Source organism: Balaenoptera borealis, assembly GCF_965194805.1.
Source record: "Balaenoptera borealis genome assembly, chromosome: 11".
NCBI classification, from domain to species: domain Eukaryota; kingdom Metazoa; phylum Chordata; class Mammalia; order Artiodactyla; family Balaenopteridae; genus Balaenoptera; species Balaenoptera borealis.
Genome location: NC_138868.1, coordinates 14,617,783 through 14,638,108, shown reverse-complemented (window position 1 = coordinate 14,638,108; position 20,326 = coordinate 14,617,783). Strand labels below are relative to the sequence as shown.

At 41.5% G+C, this 20,326-nt stretch overlaps 1 protein-coding gene across 13 annotated transcripts in view; it reads right to left on the bottom strand.

The window, feature by feature from the left end:
* AMBRA1 (autophagy and beclin 1 regulator 1) overlaps positions 1-20,326 on the bottom strand; it is a 182,584-nt gene that overhangs the window by 86,833 nt on the left and 75,425 nt on the right. For all 13 annotated transcript variants that reach the window (XM_082340160.1, XM_082340161.1, XM_082340155.1 and 10 more), the window contains 2 exons: positions 13,848-13,928; positions 13,191-13,291 (listed from right to left, as the gene is read on the bottom strand). In XM_082340160.1, the coding sequence (XP_082196286.1) occupies positions 13,191-13,291; positions 13,848-13,928 (182 nt within the window). The remainder of the gene's footprint in view (positions 1-13,190; positions 13,292-13,847; positions 13,929-20,326) is intronic.

The following is a 20,326-nucleotide window of genomic DNA, read 5'->3' as shown; positions in this document are numbered from 1 at the left end:
TATGAAATTTGTCTCTATATGCCCTGAGGCCCAATCCATGCACTCACATTTGGAGCCCATAAAATAGTTTTTAACCAATCTCATCAATAAGGCCAAGCAAAAGCTAACTCCTATGCTTGAGGAGAACTGAATTCTAGCTTCTCCCAGCCACTGCTATAAAAACGCATAATGTGCCACAGTGACTGGGCACACAAAGATCCCTTGCCTTCGGAACTTTTCTTCCAATTTGCTTCTGTTAAAGGAGCTGGGGATTATAAATAATGCCACGGGTACAGGTTCACTTACAGCCAATTTAGTAAGTGCTCGCACAGTTAATTCTGTCAGTCTTACTCCTACACAGAAATACATGTGGCCCCAAGGGGCCCAACCACCCACAGAGCTCTTTTGCACATCTTTTTACCCTCCAGCACACAGAAATAGAGGGCTACATCCCAGAAAACAGAGAAAGAGAAAAGGCAGTTTCTCTGAAATGCTATGTCTAGAAAACCAGGATCTAGCTTCCCGTTTGGATGTAATTTCTAAATTCATGTCTCTCTGAATAAACCAAATAATGATTTAGACCAAGATGCTTCTCTGGAATTCAAAATCTGTACATCTGTATCCCTTGGTATGCTGAAACTTTCCTTTCATGTATATGTAAGGAGGACACTTTAAAAAGCAGTTTGTTCAGAATGAGTTACCAGGTTACCTCAGATCTCAAAAATCTACTTCGTTGTGGAGGAATGTTACAGTAATGGCCTTTAATGATTTAAGCCCCCCCTGTATCCATGCCCTTAAAGAGAGCACCCTCTCTGACTCTGGGCTTAGCCATGTGGCTTACGTTAGCTGACAGGACAATAACAAAAGTGACAGCAGAGACTCGAAAAGTGCTTGCGTATTGGGGCCTGACGGCTCGTTTCTCTCTGGAAGCCTGACACACTATGTGAAGAAACTGGTGAAGAGAAAAGAGACAAGTCATCCAGCTGAGGCCAACCAGCCTGTCAACTGCCAGATATGGGTGAAGCCATCTTTATTAGTTTTCTGCGGCTATAATTACGAATTACCACAAACTTAGTGGCTTAACATAAATTTACTAGCTTTCATTCCTGCAGGTCAGAAGTCCAACATGGGTCTCATGGGGCTAACATCAAGGTGGTGGCAGGACTATGTTATTTTCTGGAGGCTCTAGGGAAGGATCCATTTCCTTGCTCATTTGTTTTTGGCAGAATTCAGTTCCTTGCAGTTTTAGGACTGAGGTTCTTTTTTCCTTGCTGACTGTTAGCTGAGGGCCAAACAATTCCCATCTTCTATCACTGCATCTCTTGGACTGACCTGTCTGCCTTTCTCTTCTACTTTTAAGGGCTCATGTGATTAGACTGGGCCCACCCAGATAATTCAGTATCATCTCCCCATCTCAAAATCTGTAACCTTAATCACATGTGCAAAGTTCTTTTTGCCAAATAAAGTAACATATTCACAGGTTCCAGTGATTAGTATGTGGAGATCTTCAGCAGTCCACTGTCCTGCTTATTACACCAACTAAGACCATCAATACCCAGCCAAGTCATCAACTGACACAGAGCAGCCAAGTTGGCTCAGACCAGATGAACTGTACACAGGAACCACGGAATTTTAAGGAACAGTAAACACTTTTTTAAAGCCAGTAAATTTAGGGGTGGTTTGTGAGGCAGCAAAAGCTAACTGATAAAATGGCCAAGGCTACACCACTTCCGAAGGGTCTGTGCAACCCTCAACCTGATAACATAGATATTTCCCCTTTCTCTGCTCCAGTTCAACAAGCATGCCTAAGAGGTCACTGGCAGTTTTCTGTCCTCTGAATCATAAAACAAAATAATTAATTAGTTTATTTCTTCTTCCAGTCCAGATCTAGAGATTATTGCTGAAATTTAACAAAAGTCAGCCTTATAATCTCAACAGAACCAGAGAGGGGCTTTTTGATGGACAACTAGAAGCTATACACACAAAACACATATAAATATAAATATATATGTACACACACGCACACACACACACCAGAAGTTTTAGGGAAAGATTTGAAGGAAGGGCCAACTTTTGATAGAGCAAAAGCTCCTGATAAGAGGGAAATTTCATTGCCACCTAACCATTTCCTCTTCATGTATAAACACCAATGAGGGCTTTGGGGCACAGCGTCTAAGCAGGGGTCTCTAACCCTTCATTAGCCAAATATATTTCCTCAAATGGTCTCTCCCTCAAATTTGCTGATACTTAAAGGTCTGGAAAACTTCAGTGGAAGGAAAATGCCAACAGCAAGTTAATGTCTGTCATCTTGGCTCTTTTGGCTGACTTCCCTATGCCTAGGCCTTGCCTATTAATTGAATGCTATTCGGATTCCATCTCAAAAATAAATGTGGATGGAGACCAGAGGCCTGCCTTCCCCAGACTGATAAGAACAGCACAGTGCAATTATACCCAAACAGCTTTGTTTTGGAATGTAATCACTGACCCAGCCTTCTTCCCAATGGGATGGCAAGAGTGTAATTTACCTCTTCAGGAGTCATTGTTTGGGAAGGTAGTTCTTCTACAGGGCTCTTTCTAGAGGAAAGGAGCTGCAACAAGAGTAGATGAGAATTTGTAGCCCCCTCCCCAGTAGCAGTTTTGTAGCTGAACAAATTATTTTTGTTTTCTTAAAGTAAAGCCAGAGTTTACATTTCAGCCTCTTTTTCTACCAACATGGAATCACCCATACCCCACGACGGTTCTATGTGAAAAGTCCCAATCTAAAGCTAGACTGCTTGAGTTCTGATTCCTACTCTGTCAAGCACTAGCTGTGGTCTTGGGCAAATTACTTCATCTGTTTATGCCTCAGTTTCCTCATTTATAAAAATGAGTAATAACAGGACATCACTGGAATATTATGAAGATTAAGTGAAGTAATATGTGAGAAGTGCTTAGAGCACTACTTGGCATATAGTAAGTGCTCCTGGGTCTTTGTTTTGTTTTGTTTTTAGCACATTTGAAGCACTGTATTCCACCACAGTCTCCACATTTTGCAAATGTGATCTAACATCAATCAGCTCATGGTCAAATCTAAGCTTGAGTTACTGCATTCTTTCTGTCCACAACCCTTTTGCCAATTCAGCACAAGGGGCAGTGTTTTGGAAAATTTTAAATGCTGCTATAGAACTGTCACAGTCTCTGAGCTATTTGCCTAGGTAAACACTCCGATAAGCAGGAGTGACTAGATATTTCCATGTAATTCTTTTCATTTGTGTTACTAGTCCAGGGAAATTACAATAAAGAGCCTCTGTTGTGAAATCTTGCTGTTGGAACAATGAGCAAGTACTACCAAAAGCCGCCACTGGCAATATGGCAGATTCTAGAGAAAATTCACCTTTTTAGACAGATTTATTCATGAAAATGAATGATATATTTTCCTCACATGCCTACAGTATATCCGACCTTCCTGAAGACTCTTGTTCCCACTGGGAACTTCCATCTTTTACCTCCTGTCCAGTTTTCCCTCTGTTCCTTTGTAGCCTGGACCAGTTAAACTCTCTGTCTAGGAAGAATATTTTTTGGCTTGTGCTTCACCAGCCATGAGCCATAAGAGTAAAAATCATGAGTTTGCTTGCCAAGCAGTCTCAAAGTATACAACCCCACAGCTCAAGGTAGTAGGAATGAAGCTGGGCCCCTTCTGCATGGCACACAGCTGCAGTGGGCTGGGCTTATGATAAACCCAGGGATTCATCATGGTAGCCCTGTAATACGAGAGAGTGTTTTTACAGGCTGACGTATGTAGTTACAGGATAACTTTCTGGCTCTGGGGTGACACTAAACACCTGGCCAAAAGAAACACCCCACCCCCCAAAGAGTTTCAACACTTCGAAAGGTCCCTGGTCACCCACCTGCAGGTGCCTCTTTCCACCTCATGGCTTATACCAAGATATCTGTGCTTACTCTTGGCTTCTAGCTGAGTGCCACAAGGACCGTGGGGAAGAGCTGGCCTTGTGGATCAGCAGGTGTTAAAGAAAGGAAATTAACACCCACAGGTTGGATCTACTTTGGTAGAGAGGGTGAGAGGTGTTGTCTGCCAGCTCCCATGGCATTTCCAGCCAGTTTGGAATAAATGAGACTGGCCAAGGACATGGTCTGAGAAAGAGGAAGAAAAACTAATATGAGATCAGAGTTTTAAAAAAGAAGGAGGTGGAGGGTTAACATTCATATCAAGCACTTAGGTAAAAAATGATGGGAGTAGATGGGACAGCAAAGAAGACTGTTTCAAGTCTTTCCAGAGTATGTATAAGACCTCTAATCTTAAGTACAGTGGAGATTGGCTATTGCCTCCACTGGAAAAAATGGGCTTTGACCTCATATTTCGCTTTTTCTTTCCTCACATCTCCTCTGTAGATTTCTATATTGTTGTTTTGAGGGGTTGCAAAACATGTCAAAGCACATACCAATCATAACCTAAGAAAAGTAAAAGGGTCCTGGTATTACAGTGGGTACTTATAGCCCTAGAGGGCATCTTCAGCTGGCACCTTCAAAATGAGTAGTATTTCTAAGAAGTACACAACCCACAGGACTCAATAAACTTTGAGATCACTCTAGGTCTAGGGAAGCCCCAGAGTACAGAGAACTTACAGTACAAGTAAACAGTGGGGTCTCAATCCAGATATGTTGATGCTAACCTTTCTTTTTCAGGAGGAAGAAGGGGAAGAGATAGGAACTTGGTTAGGAAGTTACAAGAAAAGTTATAGGTCAATTTCTCCTAGGAATAAAACTCCTAGCAGAGCTGACAAGAACCTGTTGTCCCAGCATAAAAGCTTAATAGACTCATATTTTCTGCTGTAGAAATGCTGGCAGGTTCTGTGCTCTCATAGCCAGTTTTCTGTGTATACGTCTACCTTAGCATTTAGCACAATAAATTCTGTCCTATAGCTGTTTCTGAGCACGATGGGCTTACGCAGTAGACGATAAGCTTATGGAGAGCAGAGATCATGTCTTTTTCATCTGGGTACTATCATATACCTAACATTGTACCATATAAACAACAAAAGCTCAGTAAAAGCTTATCAAGCAAAAATGGCTTATATACCAGCTGAGCATTCTGTAGGTAATAACAAATTCATTCATTTTTTTCCCCCATTACTCATAGCTCCAGATCAAGAAGAGTTATGCACCAGGAGCTCACTAGGACCAACAAATCTTAGATTCCTGCAGGCACACTCCTTAATGTGTGGCAAGTCGTCTCTTCCCATTTCTTCCCTCTGCCTCTGTTCCTAGCTTTAATGAGTTAATCTAGAGCAGTGGTTCTCAATTTTTCAAGTGCACCAGGATCACCTAGAAGACTCTTTAAAAACAAATTCCTAGGCCCACAACCAGAATTTCTGCTTCAGTGGGTCTGAGGTAGGGATCAAGAATTTGCATTTGTAACAAGTTCCCAAATGATGCTCATGTTATTGGTCCACTTTGAGAGTCCCATGATGCCAAGGTTACATAGGAGCAAGCACTTAGTCTGGAGAGTAGATGCTTATTTCATGAGCGCAGGTTCTGATGGGAGACAGAAAAGGGTTTCTCAAATGCAAACTCTGTGACTCCTCTAATCTAACCCCCTTGGTTGACATGACTACAGGCAACAATGGACACATTAGCATGTCAAACTATCAACACAGGGACCTTCAGGTTACCATCTGTTGGTGCCTTAGAGCACAAGCTCCCAGTTTTTTCAACTCACTGACCATAGCAAAGGGGAGAAAGCCCTGCTTGATACCCAGGAAGTGCACCATTGTTGAGGAAAACAGAAGAACAGTGAGAGATCAGCAAGGTTATAACCATTGAGGAGACTAGCACAGCTCTAACTCATGCTGGTCCCCAAGATTTACAATAAAAATCATAATGATAATAGCTAAAATCTATAGAACACTTACTTTGTGCAAAAAAAAAACAACACCCTATTCTAAGTGTTTCATATATATTAGCTCATTTAATCCTCAAAACAATGCTACGAGCTAAATACTATTCTTATGCCCATTTTACAGATGAAGAAACTGAGTCCCAAGAAAAGGTAAAATAAATTAACCAAGATTACACTGCTAGGAAGTAGGAGCATGAATATGTGAACTGAGATAGTCTAGCTCTGGAGCCCAAACTCTTGAACATTTTGTTCTACTGCCTCTCAAACCAACTCTAAACTGCAAGTGGCAGCTGTCCTTCCCAAGCTCCACTCAGGCTCACAGACCCATGCAAAAGACAAATGGGGGCACATTCAGAGTCACTTCAAACTGCACCAAAACCCATAAATTCTTGGTCCAAGCCCAGATTTGAGTTACACACACACACACACACACACACACACACACACACGCTAATCTATTAGGATTGGCAGTTAAATTCTCAGGGGAATTATTAAATTTTTAGTGGCAGGGTCAAAACAAAATCAAAAACAAAAACAAAAAACACATAGAAACTCAGGCTACAACCTAGCTAGACAGTAAACTCCATTAAGGGCAGAACCATTAAATTCTTTTAACAGACCTAAAGAGGACTTCCCTGGTGACGCAGTGGTTAAGAATCCGCCTGCCAATGCAGGGGACACGGGTTTGAGCCCTGATCCGGGAAGATCCCACATGCCGCGGAGCAACTAGGCCCGTGTGCCACAACTACTGAGCCTGCTCTCTAGAGCCCGTGAGCCACAACTACTGAGCCCACGCACCACGACTACTGAAGCGCGCACACCTAGAGCCTGTGCTCCGCAACAAGAGAAGCCACCGCACCACAACAAAGACCCAACACAGCCAAAAATAAAATATAAATAAATTTATTTATTAAAAAAAAAAGACCCAAAGAGCTCTGGAAAATGCTAAGCATTTAGAAAGTTCTGTGTACATTTCAAAGTGACAGTACAGAAAGAGCACAGGTGTAAAGCATCAGTGGGGAGAGATCAAGAGGAAATTTCCTAGGGTAGAGAGAGACGGAGGCACAGAAAACTTAGTCACACATTATAAAAGGAAAAGTACACTGACAAGGCCCAATATTTTCCTCTAGAAAAGCCTGAAGAAACACAGATAATTCAGCTTAGAAACCAGGACCTAGGTTCTCGACAACCATACTTCTCACTAGTGGAATAAGGAGATGCAGCAAAGGGCTGGGGTAGAGAGAGCATGGATGCTCCAGTGATTGGTGGAAACCAAATCAGTAAAAGGCCCTGGATGCTGTGTAAGGCATCTGTGAAAGCTGGGTTCTCTGGAAGGAGCTGCATTTATTTCTCTGTTTCCCAGGCAACCAAGCCAGCCCCTTATCGCCTTTACTTTCATCACTGGAGCAGAATGAAAGGTAATTGGGTTAATTATTAAAGAGGTCCTAGCTAGTACCACCACCACTAATTGTCCATTTATCTGGAGTTTATAAACAGCTATCTTAATTGATGTTGAGTTGGAATGTGCCACTTACTTTATTAGCCTGGCAACTGGGTACCGGAGAGGTAAAGAACATGGAGAAGGGTCCAGCCAAGGAGATAAAGGGTCCAACACCAGAATTATCATTCATTTCTGTTCATACTCATGTAAGTATACCAGGATGGCCTTCAACTGTATTCACTACTTTTCATCTTTCCTAGATTTGCCAATTCAAATGAAGATCTGGTATACAGTAATTAAACCATCTGTTGTATTAAACAACTATGATATTAAATTGAGAAATTAGACTAATTCTTAAATGTCAGCAAGCCCGAGGACCCAGATGTCCACCTAGTTGGCCAAACTACACTAGACAGGTCTCCTGAGAGTAATTCCCGAAGATACCAGAAAAGTGGGGAATATCTAAGAAAGAGGACCAGTGTTTTTAAAAAAGAGGAAAGGGGCAAAAGACAACCAAAAATAAAGTTAACAAGAAAAAGAAAAGTAAATTCTTGCAAAAGGGATAGCTCTATTTTACTCACAACAGGCAACAAACAGAAGGATGCCTGGGATATGAGATTACATAAAGCAATATAACACTGTATCACTGGGTTTGTAATATATACAGACATAATATATATAGCAATAATAGCACAAAGGAGGGGTATGACAATGTAGCTGTAATGGAACAAAGTTTCTGTATCTTACCAGAATCAAGTCTCTGTAAGTCTGAAGTAGATCCTGATAAAGTACAGTTTAAAATCAAGAAAGGAATTAAAATAGCACATTAGAAGCTATCCACTTAATACAAAAGAAGTCAGTAGGGGCTTCCCTGGTGGCACAGTGGTTAAGAATCTGCCTGCCAATGCAAGGGACACAGGTTCGAGCCCTGGCCTGGGAAGATCCTACATGCCACGGAGCAACTAAGCCCGTGCACCACAACTACTGAGCCTGCGCTCAAGAGCCTGCAAACCACAACTACTGAGCCCACATGCCACAACTACTGAAGCCTGTGCGCCTAGAGCCCATGCTCCGCAACAAGAGAAGCCACTGCAATGAGAAGCCCGTGCACCGCAACAAAGAGTAGCCCCCGCTCGCCGCAACTAGAGAATGCTCGCGCACAGCAATGAAGACCCAACACAGCCAAAAATAAAAACAAACAAATTAATTAATTAATTTAAAAAAAAAGAAGTTAGTAAAGGAGAAACAGAGTAATAAAAAAAGACATTAGAAATACAGAAAACAAACAGCAAAATGGCAGGCAAAAATCTAACTATATCAATAACGTTAAATGTGAATGGACTAAACAATCTAATCAAAAGGCAGAGATTTTCAGACTAGATAAAAAAAACTATATGCTTTCTATAGGAGACACACTTTATATTCTGATATATAAATAGGCTGAAGTAAAAGGATGGGGAAGGATATATTACACAATCTACATCCATAAAAGAGCTGGAATAGCTATACTGATATAAGAAAAACTAGACTTAAAGACAATATTACTAGAGAATATAACCTTTAAAAATTGTGAATCACTATGTTGTACACCTGAAACTTATATAATATTGTACCATCATCCATACCTGAAAAAAAAAAGACAATATTATATGAGATAGAGGAACATTTTATAACGAAAAAGTTGATTCATCAGGGAGGCAAAACAATTACAAACATATATGTACCTAACAACAAAGTCCCAAAATATATGAGGCAAAAACTGACAAAACTGAAGGGAGAAATATACAATTCAGGAATAATATTAGAAATATCAATACTCCATTCTTAATGATGGGTAGAACAACCTGACAGAAAATCAGCAAGGGTATACAAAACTTGAATAACACTATCAACCAAGTAGATCTCCCTGGCATCTACAGAACCCTCCACACGGCGACAAAAGAATATACAATCTTGCCATGCACATAGGTAACATTCTCCAGAACAGACCATATGCTAAGCCATAAAGCAAGTTTCAATAAATTTACAGTAACTGAAATCATACAAAGTATGTTCTTAGACCACAGTGAAATTAAATAAGAAAGCAACAACAGAAGGAAATTTGTAAAAATTGAAGAACACACTCCTAAACTAATGGCTCAAAGAAGAAATCCTAAGAGAAATCAGGATGACTGGGCACAAAGCCCATGACTCTCAACCAGGCCCCAATGACCTGTAGCTAGAAGCAAAAAAATCCTGACACTTCCCATTGATTTTAATCAAAATACTAAATTAAATCCATCAGGACCACATCTGCTGGGAGCAGATGCTCATTAGGATGAAAGTCAAAAAGATTAGACACAACAGATAACTAATACCCTACATTACCCAGGTCCCTATCCCTCAGAAGTTTTTCTTCCAGTAATTACCAGGAAGACGTCAAATGCCAGGGCTTCTCATTTCACTTGTATGAGGTCTCAAGCATGCAGAAAAATATTATAGGCTTAAGAACCTTTCGGCAGATACTCCCTACTTGAACTCAGGCAAAACATGGCACAGAAGGCAGAACAGAGTTATTATGAGTCAGGCAGACCTGGTTTAAAGTTCCAAGTCTGCCTCTCACTGCATTATATTGGGCAAGTAATGGAACTTCTCTGAACCTCAGCTTTCTTCCCTACAGAATGGAAACACACCATCTACTTCATAGGGTTGTCATAATGTATGGGAAAGCACTTTGGACTGTACCTGGCCCATAGTAGGCAGTCATTAACTTCATTTCCTTCTCTGTTATAGACTGCTATTACTACACAGAGCTAGAGCTGTCTGCTAAAAAGTCAGCAGGGGGAGTGCCCAGACTTTTGCGCGTTTCCCCAAAAATATACCGGTAAAGTTGCAGTAGCTTTAAATGTAGTTATACCTCTTCAAGTACAGGTTCAGAATTTGTGTTGCTGAAGAAGGGGCCTGGTGTGGGCTGATGGGTGACTGGAGGCACAAGACAACAAGATATGGTGGAAGAGATGAAGATTAACAGACTATCAAAACACTTTTCTGTAGCAGCTTCTGTTTTATATTACTGCTTTCAGGCTCTTGTGGGAGGAAGTGGGCAGAATGGATCTTAATTTTCTGCAAATCCATTTTTGTTGATTCTGAATGGCTTTGGCTAGGGTCCATTGAAAACTCATTTGCCACTGGTAATGCCTCCTAAAACTGCAGGTGTATATATACTTTGTCCCTCCAGGTCTGCCAAATTTCCATGCTCCACCCCTACAAAAAGCCACTCACCATACAAAGGGTTCTGCCTTATGTTTGGAGCTAAGAACCAAACAGCAAAACTGAGGTACAGCCAACCACCTAAGCTTTGAGCTACAGAAGAGCAGGGATCTTGTCTGTCTTATTCACTCTGGTAGCCTGAAACAGTGCCTGGCACACAGCTGCGGAACAAACGTCTACTGAATCTAATTGTTCTGAGACCATCACAACCTTATTCCAATCATACAAGAGAAAGTGCCTTTCCAGGAAAATTGGGAGTGCTTACTGCTAAAACACTAATTTGTCTTCACTTCAAAAGCCATTATTACAGCAGCTCTATCTATTACATGATCACAATAAGTTTAAATAAAAAGCAAAACATCTGTGTCCAGGAGGGCATGAAGGCTCGGGGAAAGGCCTGTTATATAATAAGATTTTCCTTAGCAAGCACTACTGGGTCACAAAAAGCTATGTCTAGAAACCACTTAAAATAGAGGAATTAGAACAAATAAGAAAACCCCTGAAGATCAGCCAAGTTCCCTGGGACCTCTTTCCCTCTTCTAGATTAAGGACCTAGAAGAAGAATGCTATTTTGATGCTCTGTCCTTAAAAATAGCTGTGGGGAGGCAGGCAGACTAGGAAACAGAAGTCCCACTGCCTGGTTCACTTCTGGCTCCTCTACTTCTAGCTGCATCACTCTGGGCAAGTTAGCCTTCTGGGCTTCAGTTCCCACCACTGTTAGATAATAGCACCCATCTCATAGGATTACTGTGAGAATGAAATGAAATATGACTAGGAAGAGCACTTAAAACACCCCCTAGCATACAGCAAATGCTCAATGAATGTTAAGCTTTCTTTTGTTGCTGTTATTATCATCATTGGAATTTTCTCAAGAGAAGAAAAAAAGTAACACAAAACTGTCAACAGAATCTGGAGGGACATCCAAATGTCTACAAATGATGAGGGCATTTAAGAAAAGACCAATGGGGTAGATGCAAACTATTACATACAGAATGGATAAACAACAAGGTCCTACTGTATAGCACAGGGAACTATATTCAATATGCTGGGATAAACCATAATGAAAAATAATATAAAAAAGAAAGTATATATGTGTATAACTGAGTCACTTTGCTGTACAGCAGAAATTAACACAACATTGTAAATCAAGTATACGTCAATTAAAAAAAATATGAAAAAAGAAGAAAAGAAAAATGGATACTCTGCAACATGCAATGAGTTTAAATGTGAATGGAAACCATCCGCTAATCTAATTCAAGAATGAGCTTCTTGAGAGCCTAGATTTCCTTCCTCTCAAGGCACTCTGCATCTTTTGTTAGAGAACTTTTCTCAGTAGATTTCATGTTTGTAAACTGCCTGCTGGAACATAACCCCTATATTCAAAGGTATCCATAAGTGAAATTGGGCTATTTGGGGTCAGACCTCTGGGCATAAAGTAGGGAAGAAGAAATGGAGGTAAAGAGTTATTAGATCAAAGGAGAGAAAAACAACATACAGCTGTTCCAAAAAAACTAAATGCAAAGGAAATAGAGACTTCCCAGCAGTAGAGGAGCAGGGAGCTGCTGTGTTGGGTGGTAGAGGCAGATGTCTGGAACAAAGAAGGGTGGAGAAGAACTCTGTAGTACTGTCTGGCAGCAAGTGATTAACTGCCAGTGAGGAGCTTCCACGTGCCATTAGCCAAGCCACACAGAAGCGCCAAGCAAAGAAAGGCACAGAGCCATGGGGTCTGTTTACCGACTAGGGCCAAGGTACAGTCACCATGGTGCAGTCTACTCCCCAACCAAGCCTGGGTCTATGAAGCCCTGGTGTCCAGTAGAGAGAAACCATTGAGGCCTCTGGGGTTTCTAGGCCTTGACACTGGGTCAAGGATACTGCTACTTAAAGGAAGCCAAGTCCCATGGCCTACCAGCTGCCACAACAGCTTGGTCAGAAATCATATTCCCCCAGCCCGACAGCGTTACTGTCTCACACAGATCGCTCTCTACCTTTAACCATCACGTGGCCCAGATTTTCCAAAACGTAATGTCATTTGAATTTTTTAAATAAAGATGCTTATTAAAGATACACCAAGAGACTTCCCTGGTGGCACAGTGGTTAAGAATCTGCCTGCCAATGCAGGGGACACAGGTTCAATCCCTGAAGATCCCACATGCTGTGGAGCAACTAAGCCCGTGTGCCACAACTACTGAGCCTGCGTGCCACAACTACTGAGCCCATGTGCCACAACTACTGAAGCCCGCGTGTCTAGAGCCCGTGCTCTGCAACAAAGAGAAGCCACCGCAATGAGAAGCCCACGCACCGCAACAAAGAGTAGCCCCCACTCGCTGCAACTGGAGAAAAGCCCGTGTGCAGCAACGAAGACCCAACGCAGCCAAAAATAGATTAATTAATTAATTAATTAATTAAAAAAGAGATGTCTGAAGGAAGTGGGAATGGGCAAAAGAAGCAGCTTTCCTCAATCTGTAGTTTCCTGCCCTGAAGTAAGGAACCAAGTACAAGACCTTAAAAAAGAGTTTTCAGCCAGATGCCAAGATGCCATCACATCAACATAGGTAAAGGAGGGGAAAGCTTTACCCGGCTCCCTCCCCCTTTAAATTTTCAAAATCCAAAGAAACAACTCCTTACCTGCCAGGACCCTGTTAACAGAAGAGTGAGTAGCCAAGCCAGGCTGTCCACGTTCATGAAAAATCCCAGCATAAGGCAAGTACTCAGGCAGCAAGAAACGCCTATAAGATGGGAAGGAAATCCAAAAAAGAGGGGATATATGTATATGCATAGCTGATTCATTTTGCTGTACAGCAGAAACGAATACAACATTGTAAAGCAACTACACTCCAATAAAAATTAATTTTAAAAAACGCCTACATGAAGGAATCACATGTTAAAAGCCTACTATAGACTGCCTTAAAACAAAGGAGATATACAATCTACCAACCCTCAACAATCAAAGATAAGGGATCCACTAAGCCTAGGAATCCACAGAAACCTAGAGCAGAGTAAAATTCTTTTCACACATTTGTATCTTCTTCCAGTCTTTCTTCTAAAGTTTCCTGGGGCTTCTATTCCTGAACAGGATGCTCCCAATGCCATTTTTCTATGTCTTTTCATTGTGGTTAATCATTTCCTGTCAAGTCTTTAGGTGGCAGGGCTGGACTGTAGGCTCACTAGGAAATAATTCCAGATATGGACAATCCAGACCAGAAAGTAGGTTTAAAAATCCCAGGCTCTCATAAAGCCTCCCTCAGAAAAGTCTCTCATAAAAGTTGACTATCCAGTTCTTACCTTGGGACAAAGCGTCCAAGTGAAGGTGCAGACATCCGGGCATTTCGTGGAGCTCGGTGCCTGGATCTGTCACCATTGTCCCTGAGAAAACAAAAAGACTACACCTAAGAGAGTCACTAAAGCAGAAACAGACACCAGCCCAAAAGACAGACATCCCGCAAACTAAATTCCTACACTTAGGTGAAGGTCCCAGAGAAATTAGTCATCTGGTTGCTTACTAATTTGGGTGGCACATTAATATACTGCGTTTCTGGAGTACCTCAATTAAAATATTTATGAGCAATTACTAACAGTTCAGTAAGAAGGAAGATTTCTCTTGAAACAATGTGGTCTCTGAACTCTGCAGAACTGAAATTGAAGCCAAGTTTAGATCTTCTAAAGGGATTTGGAATGGATATGTATATAAATGTCTTTTTCTAGATTGAAAGATAGAGAAACTTTGGCTTCGGGGGATCTTGAAGGAAGAAGAATTCTCCCATCAAGTTCATTCAACAAATGGTTATCTTTAAATCTGTCTAGGTCCTTGGTGTGGAAAAATCATGGATATGTGAAAGAAAAACAACACAAGAAAAAGACTAGGCAGTCCTTTCTTTTAGAGACTGAAAAATTAACAATGATGAAGATTATTAGACAATGCAATCCTAAGCTCGGTCATTTGATTAAAAAGAAAAAAGTCTAGTGTTTTCTTTATGGTCTGTTAAAGTAATGGTAATAAACACCATTTATTAAATATCTACTAAGTCCTAATACAAAGGTTATTAATATGTTACCCCATTTAATCTTCCGAGTTTCCCATTAAGTCTCATTAGATCTGTTTTACAGATAAGGAAACTAAGGACCAGAGAGGCAAATGCCCAAGGTCACCCAACTAGTAAGTGGTTGAGACAAGATTCAAGGAAGATCCATCTGACTCTAAAGCCCTTGCTCTTTCCACTACACTTCACTGCTTCCTACAAGAGAAGACAGAAACTTCACGTGGCTTAGTTTCCAATGCATCAAAGGAACAAGAAGCCAAAGGGCACTGGCTGAATAGAGCAGTTAATTAGCTGCTTAACCAACTCCACAAAATAAATGAACCTCTTGAGAGCTTGATTTGGGGTATTTTCTGAATTCTTCCTTTGGATTATCTTCAATTTAATGAGATAATCTTCAAACTGGCACTGTAACCAAAGTTAAGACAACACTTTGGCTTTCAACTGTACTACTGGGACCCTTACAGACCAGAAATGAAAGCCTAGGAAGGTTTTTATATCTTGGTGGAACTGGATGCTGAGCATTTAGACACAAATCAATATCAGGGATATTGGAAGCTGATCCATTAAAAGTCAGTACTTGGTTTTTATTTTCCCAGAAGAGAAAGCATATTACTGTTTTCTTTAACGTATCATATTCCTTTGACTTGAAACTCTACAGATGAAGGGAGAGGCAAGGAAAGAGAGATAAGACCATATGGAAAGTGAAAAGGGGATTATAAAGAACAATGAGATCAGAAGTTCCTGACCAGTAGACTGCAGCTCTGGGGAACCCACAAATTATTATAAGGAGTAGCTGAATATCAAGCAAATAAGACAGCTCCCAAATTAAGTATATTATTATTTTTCAAGTATATGTAGATTCAAGTTGTGATCAAAGTACCAACTCGGTTAAAAGTACAAGTGAATTCATGACAGCTTTTCTTAACAGTATATTTTACTTACGGATGGGCACTAAAAGTACAACTAATTATCATGAGAGAAGTTAGAACACATACTGAAGTTAAGAAGGGTCCTAAGGGGCTTCCCTGGTGGCACAGTGGTTGAGAATTTGCCTGCCAATGCGGGGGACACGGGTTCGAGCCCTGGTCTGGGAAGATCCCACATGCCGCGGAGCAACTAGGCCCGTGAGCCACAGCTACTGAGCCTGTGCGTCTGGAGCTTGTGCTCCGCAACAAGAGAGGCCGCGACAGTGAGAGGCCCGCGCACCGTGATGAAGAGTGGCCCCCACTCGCCGCAACTAGAGAAAGCCCTCGCACAGAAACCCAACTCGCACAGAAGACCCAACACAGCCAAAAATAAAATAAATAAATATTTAAAAAAAAAAAAAAAAAAAGAAGGGTCCTAAGGTGGGGAGGGGGGGAAGGGTCCTAAGCCTCAAAAAGGTTGAAAATTAAGTTATAGAAAGAAGCATCATGGGACAAATCCAATTACTTTATTCTACAGCTAAAAAAGAGCTGGCCTTCCCAGAACCATGTTGTGGAGCTGACAATTTACTTCTGAACAAGGGCCAAAGAGCCCTCTCTCTCTGGACAATAAACAGTACTCTATCTGGCATTAGCAGAGTTGAAGAGCAGGGAAGGAGAGGGGTGTGCAGGGACAGTACTGATCAGCAGTTGCCAGAATCAAACATGACACAGAGCTGGGTGAAAGGACATATGAAGATAACTTAGAAAAATGGACAAATGCCAGGGCTGGGAGAAAATTTGGCTCCTATGACATATTTCACAAGCCTCTTTTAATTGTTATTAAAACCTAAAAACAATTAACTTCTTTCTGATTCAATTTCTCCTTCCGTCTAAAAAAAAAAAAAAAGGGAGGAGGAAGGGCAAAACATGGCCAGAGATAATGGTTTTATGTTATTTAGAAATTACCGAAAGATATATATATATATATATATAGGAAAATCAGCTGGCTCAGATACAAGCAGTCTCAGACTGATGGTTACATTAGGCACCGCAAAAGAGGCAATAATATTAAGTGAGTGGAGATGTATCTGCTGGTCCTCAGCTTAACATCTTGACTAATGATGGGGAAGTAGGAGTTAAACAGCATCTCAATAAAATGTAGAGAAGACTTCAAATTGAAAGTGTTGAGCACACTAGCAAAGAAGGAGAAATGACAGAATTGTACACAGAACAATTAGTAAAACGTGAAATGTGGTGAACACGCAAATGAGATGCTGCCTATGGGAGAAAAAAACACAGGCATCTAGGAGAAAATAGCCTAGAACAGCTCAAACATTTCCTGACCAGGAAAAACTTAAAACATGAATGGGTAAGGTGGCAAAGGCCAGAATGTCCAACCACAGGACAAGTTAAGCAAGTAGAGGGCAAAAGCCCCAGGTTTTAATGCTGGCACACAAAAATCCCTGACTAAAAGCATGGCTCTAAATAAATTAGAGGTGAAAAGAGCAACTAATGACTCTAGCTTCTATAGTCTAGAAAGAAGGGAAAATTCAAAATAAGGAGCTGAGATGGGGAAACAAACTTCAATGCAAAGGATATCTGCAAGGGAGGGGGTGGGGTAGAAGTGAGGGGAGAGGAAGAGTGGTTAAGAGTTTCAAGAAAAGGGCAAAGAAATTAAAAGTACTTAAAATAATGTTCAATTTAGAAAACTACAAAGACTATGACACTCACTTCAGTGCTGATACAAGACCAACATGGAGCAAGCCTCCACGAGATGAAGAAGGCAAATTTAGGCAGAGACCAAAGATTAGAAGATGTTTGCCAGATGAACAGTGGGAGAAAGGCAGACCCAGAGAGACAGTTTACCTTAGGAATAATGGAGGGTGCTAAATACTGGGCCTAACATAACATAGCCCATGCCCTTTTCAACGGGGTTACTTAAAAAAAAACAAAAACAAAAACAGTGAAGACCAGAGTATGCAATCTCGCTGGTACCACTCCTCTATCACTGGAGGGCTCTTTCTCACCAGAATACTTTTCAGGGAACCACCAGAGAAATCCTCATCAATTTCATCAGCCAGAAGCTGCCTTTAAGCCAGCAGGATAGAAGCTGGCTGAGTTATTAATGGCCTTCCCAGTTGTTGAACTCTGTGCATCTCTGATTAACTCTCAGAAGGCTATTTGGGAAGGAGAGGGGGAAAATAATAAGACTTTCTCATAAAAGATTTTGTGGAAAAAACACCCTTCAAACAATCAAGCATCCAAGACAAGTGCCAAATACAAGAAAATGCATCTGTGGAACAAGGGAGAAACACAGCAGCTACTCTTGCTAAATGCCTGGGATTAATTGCCTCAGAGAGAGGCTGTAATTTAAAGGAATGTAAAATACACCTACAGACTGCTGTCTGCGTCCTAACCAGACAGTCAGGCTGCCATTACTACTCAGTGACAAACGGCTCTGACTTGGGCCTCTGTAAATGAAGCTCTGGCAGCACAAAGCTCAAAAGGCCATTGTCTTCTTGACAATACACAGTTGACTGTGCTGAAAATTAGACCATTAAAAAAATACTTGTTTCCCTGTGCTCTTCGGTTTCTACTCAATCTCCAGACAACAGAAGGTCTAGCTGGTGTTCCTGTCCTTGGATGGCACAGTGATCTTGGCCAAGTCCTTTCTTTACTCGGGTGCTATTAGTAAGGCTCTAGACTCTACTTCGAAGGACTGTGCACGCATGTCAGGGCTAGATTTCTAGGAGGAAGGCACAGGCCCAGCTGATATCATTCACAGGGGATACCTAATAGCATAGGTCTCTTGGAACTTCAGAGCCTTAATTTTTCTCCAAGGAATAGTAATGTAACAGATAATTACCACTTACAAATTCCTCTCCTTTCTTTTTCTTTTCTTTTTTTTTTTTTTTTAATTTGTTTGTTTGGCTGCATTGGGTCTTTGTTGCTGCGTGCGGGCTTTCTCTAGCTGCGGCGAGCGGGGGCTACTATTCGTTGCGGTGCGCGGGCTTCTCATTGCCGTGGCTTCTCTTGTTGCGGAGCACAGGCTCTAGGCACGCGGGCTTCAGTAGTTGTGGTACGCGGGCTCAGCAGTTGTGGCTCGCGGGCTCTAGAGCGCAGGCTCAGTAGTTGTGGAGCACGGGCTTAGTTGCTCCGCGGCATGTGGGATCTTCCCGGACCAGGGCTTGAACCCATGTCCCCTGCATTGGCAGGCGGATTCTTAACCACTGCGCTACCAGGGAAGTCCTCTCCTTTCTTGTTCTACCTTTAATTTCATCTGCATGTATTATGCAAATCCATATTCCTATTGTGCATTTTATGTTAAAAAATAAATACATTTCTCTAAGTGACAGTTATCCTCCTTTTCCCCTCTTCCCTCACAGCTGTTTAATTCTTTAAATCCAGACATATTCCATTTTCTTTCTCTTCTCCTAGCATCCCTCATAATAAATATTCATATGTATTTTAGTTGCCCAGAAAGAATACTAATTCTAAAGCTGCCAAGCAATATTATATATTTCTAAGCAATAGGCTCAAAATCCTCAGGAAAGAGCTGGAATTCAGGTAGGCATATATTTTATAAATATATTGGGGCTCCACAGGTACCAGATATCCTATTCCTAATCCTCAGGAAGTCTCTCCACTTTTCTGAAACTTTTCATTATTCAACCTCTGCTGAGTACAAGGGAAATCCTTCTAAGATAGTTAGTTAGCTCCAACAAAGATCCAAGAGCTTTAGGGCTAAAATAAACTTCAGAGATTATCTAATCTGATTTTACAAGGTCAGACATTAAGGCCTAGGGTAGGAGAGGGACTTGCCAAAGATCAAATGGCATATCACAGGCTCAGCCAAAACTGGAACGAAGAGCTATTCCCTAGACAATAGTTGTCAGGCTCTGGGGACCAGTGGGCACTAACAAGAGAGTCCAGTTCCAATCACAGCTGTTCTGGGAGTCACTTGCTACTTTATAAACTTAGTTCAAAATCAGTTCCAGTAAGAGTAAAAAAGGACTCTGGCAACATTTTATTTGGAGAAGTAGGAAGTGAGGCAGCTGAGCTCTCACACAGCTCATCTCCCCAGGAACATTCACAAACAGGCCCCACTCTTATAAAACACCAAGGCCTCTTATGTCCAATACTTAACATTCAGTCCTCATATGTTCTCGTATGTATTTTGCCCACTGTTTTCTAACTGGCTCTCCTGCATCCATATACTTGCCACCTGCCTAACAACCGCCGTCAGAATTCGCTGTCTAAAACACATGTTGAATAATGGCTGTCCCTAGACAAAAACAAGGTTGAAACTTCTCAGCCAGGCACTCCAGGCCCTCCACAGTCCATGTCTTTCTGATCTTCTCGCTCAAAGTACAAATACTCCATTGCTCTAACCACAGATGTATGCAGGGTCTCCGAACAAACGCTGTAAATCTTCTGTGTCTGGGCTTTTGTTTAAGCTGCTCCTTTGTCTAGAATCTCCTTCCCTACTTCCATCCTCTACGTCAATTCGTCAAAGTCCTATGGGGTCTTCACACCCAGCTGAAACCCATGAAGCCTTCTCACATCTCCCCAAGTACTCTCTCCCTTCATACAATGCTGTCCTGTACCTTATTACAGTCTATCTTATAAGATATTGTGTAAAAATCTGATCATGTTATTCCACAGCTTAAAACTCTTCAGTGACTCCCCCTCATCTGCAGGGTAAAGTTCTCCTCCTTTGCAAGGCACACAAGACTCCCCAAGATCTGGTGCCACTCTAACTCTCGGGGCTCATCTCCTCCTGTATCTTGGACTTTACAACCTGACCATACTTGTCAAC